At 42.2% G+C, this 3,065-nt stretch overlaps 1 protein-coding gene across 1 annotated transcript; it reads left to right on the top strand.

Annotated features, from left to right (window-relative positions):
- Nucleotides 1–92: 92 nt before the first annotated feature.
- On the top strand, nt 93–1,253 carry LOC106754346. The gene is made up of 2 exons (XM_014636358.1): nt 93–723; nt 901–1,253. The coding sequence occupies exons 1-2, from the start codon at nt 93–95 to the stop codon at nt 1,251–1,253; spliced, it is 984 nt and encodes a 327-aa protein (XP_014491844.1).
- Nucleotides 1,254–3,065: the final 1,812 nt, after the last annotated feature.

The raw sequence follows: 3,065 nt of genomic DNA, 5'->3' as shown, positions 1-3,065 counted from the left end.
CTAATGATAATGAAGCGCAAAATGAGAGGGGGCAACAAAGAGGTGTCCTACAACTCCAGTCTCATGATGCTATCTTGGCCCAAAACAAGCTCATGANNCAACAGCTTGAAATTCTCATGAGTAAAGTCTCACAGTTGCAAGAGCACCAAAATGTGTCACATGCTCAACATCAAGTGTGTGCAATTTGTGGTGGAGGGCATATAAGTGGCCAATGTATGAAGGAAGGCATGACCCAAGAAGATGTTAACTACATGGGTAACCAAAACCGGCCAAACAATTACAACCAAGGTTGGAGACCCCACCCTAGCATGGGCCAAGGGCAAGCTGGGCCATCAAACAGACCACCACAACAACACTACCAACCTCACTCTACTTGTGCTGAAAGATCCTCTAAGTTAGAAGAAACTCTCCAACAGTTTATGCAAGTCTCCATGTCTAATCATAAAAGCACTGAAGCATCCATTAGAAACTTGGAGATCCAAATGGGCCAAATAGCCAAGAAGTTGGAAGAGAAATCTGAAAAGGGTTTTGGAGCCAATACTGAATCTAACCCGAAGGAAGAATGCAAAGTCATAACCACTAGAAGTGGTAAGGTGTTAGTTGAAAAAGAGAGGGAGGATAGAGAAAAGAAAGTTGAGGAAGTAGAAAAAGAGAATGGAGAGAAAAACGAAGAGAATGGAGCTAAAAAGAAAGAGCAAGAGGAGAGAAAAGAAGAGGATNAGAGTAAGAAAGATNAGGGTGTGAAGAATGAGAAAAAGAAAGAGGAAGTTGAGGGAAAGAAGAGAGAAATTGAGAAACCGCTCCCTTACCCTAAAATCTACTCTAGAAAGGAGAAGGAGAAACAATATGGGCGGTTCATGGATATTTTCAAGCAATTGGAAATCAAAATACCCTTCTCAGAAGCACTTCAACAAATGCTAGCCTATGCAAAGTTCATGAAGGAACTCCTCACAAAAAAGAGAAAATACATTGAGGAGGAAACTATTGAAGTGCAAGGCAATTGTAGTGCCATTATTCAAAAGCTTCTTCCCCCAAAATTCAAAGATCCAGGTAGTTTCACCATCCCTTGCACCATAGGGAAGCTTGCCATTGGGAAGGCCTTGATTGACTTGGGAGCTAGTATCAATTTGATGCCCCTTTCCTTATTCAAGAAGATTGGAGAGCTAGAACTCAAGCCAACTCGGATGACTCTTCAATTGGCCGATAGATCTATCAAATACCCACATGGTGTTGTAGAGGATGTTCTTGTGTAAGTTGACAAATTTGTGTTCCCGGTGGATTTTGTCATCATGGAGATGGAAGCGGATGTGGATGTGCCTCTTATCCTTGGAAGGCCATTTATGAAGACGACAAGAGTACTCATTGATGTTGATGATGGCAAGCTCAAAGTGAGAGTCCAAGATGAGGAGGTGAATTTTAATGTCTTTGAAGCCATGTCNCACCCCAGTGATGAGGGAGAATGTTTTAAAGTTGATGTTCTTGATGAAGTGTGCACTAGAGTGGAAAGGGAAATTCATATCTCTTCTCCTCTTATGAAAACCCTCATCGATGCACGTGAGTCCCTCAATGAAGCAGAAGAAAGAATTCTTGAAGACTGTTTGACCGAGCTGGATGTGTTGAGGGAGATCCCACCTCATGAGAAACAAATGGAAGATTTAAAGACCCATGATAGTATTGAAGAGAAGAAGGTGGAGCTGAAAATGTTACCCTCTCATCTAAAGTATGTTTTTCTTGAAGAGGGTAACCACAAGCCTGTGATCATTAGTAGCTCCTTATCCATTGATGAAGAGAAAAGACTGATGGAGGTCTTGAAAAACAACAAAGGAGCTGTGGGGTGGTCCATTTCTGACTTGAAGGGGATAAGTCCCACCTATTGTATGCATCGGATTTTCACGGAAGAGGACTATAAACTTGTGACCCAACCTCAGAGAAGACTTAATCCTGTCATGAAGGAGGAGGTGAGAAAGGAGGTTCTAAAGCTTCTTGAGGCCGGAATTATCTATCCCATTTCTGACAGCACTTGGGTGAGTCCGGGGCAAGTGGTGCCTAAGAAGGGTGGTATGACTGTGATTTGTAATGAGAAGAATGAGTTGATCCCTACAAGAACTGTCACCGGTTGGAGAATGTGTATTGACTACAGGAAACTCAACAAAGCCACCAGGAAGGATCATTTCCCTCTTCCTTTCATGGATCAGATGTTGGAGAGACTAGCAGGCCAAGCCTTCTATTGCTTTTTAGCTGGATATTCTGGCTACAATCAAATAGCTGTGGACCCCAAAGACCAAGAGAAGACAGCTTTCACATGTCCCTTTGGGATATTTGCTTACCGGAAGATGCCATTTGGGCTTTGCAATGCACCAGCCACTTTCCAAAGATGCATGCAAGCCATATTCTCTGATCTTGTGGAGAAATGTATAGAGGTCTTCATGGATGACTTCTCTGTTTTTGGAAGCTCATTTGATGGCTGCTTGGCTAATCTTGATGTTGTGTTGAAAAGATGTGTCCAAACCAACCTCATCTTAAATTGGGAGAAATTCCATTTCATGGTGACTGAGGGTATTGTGTTAGGTCACAAAATATCATCAAAGGGGATTGAGGTAGATAAAGCTAAAGTGGAAGTGATTGAGAAGCTTCCTCCACCAACCAATGTGAAGGGCATTAGAAGCTTTCTGGGCCATGCTGGTTTTTATAGAAGATTCATAAAGGACTTCTCCAAGATTGCAAAGCCTTTGAGCAATCTCCTTGTGAAGGACACCCCCTTTGAGTTGGATGAAGAATGTTTAAAAGCATTTGAAGTTTTGAAGCACAGGTTGATCTCGGCCCCGGTGATTATAGCTCCTAATTGGGATCAAGATTTTGAATTGATGTGTGATGCCAGCGATTATGCTATAGGAGCTGTGCTTGGTCAAAGAAGGGAAAAGGTTTTTCATACCATTTACTATGAAGCAAAGTCTTGAATGGGGCCCAACTCAATTATGCCACTACGGAGAAGGAGTTTTTGGCTATAGTATATGCTTTGGAGAAATTTAGACCTTATCTCATTGGGTCTAAGGTGATCATTTACA

The sequence above is a fragment of the Vigna radiata genome, unplaced genomic scaffold (assembly GCF_000741045.1).
Source record: "Vigna radiata var. radiata cultivar VC1973A unplaced genomic scaffold, Vradiata_ver6 scaffold_294, whole genome shotgun sequence".
Classification (NCBI taxonomy): domain Eukaryota; kingdom Viridiplantae; phylum Streptophyta; class Magnoliopsida; order Fabales; family Fabaceae; genus Vigna; species Vigna radiata.
This window is presented reverse-complemented; position numbering and strand designations above follow the sequence as displayed.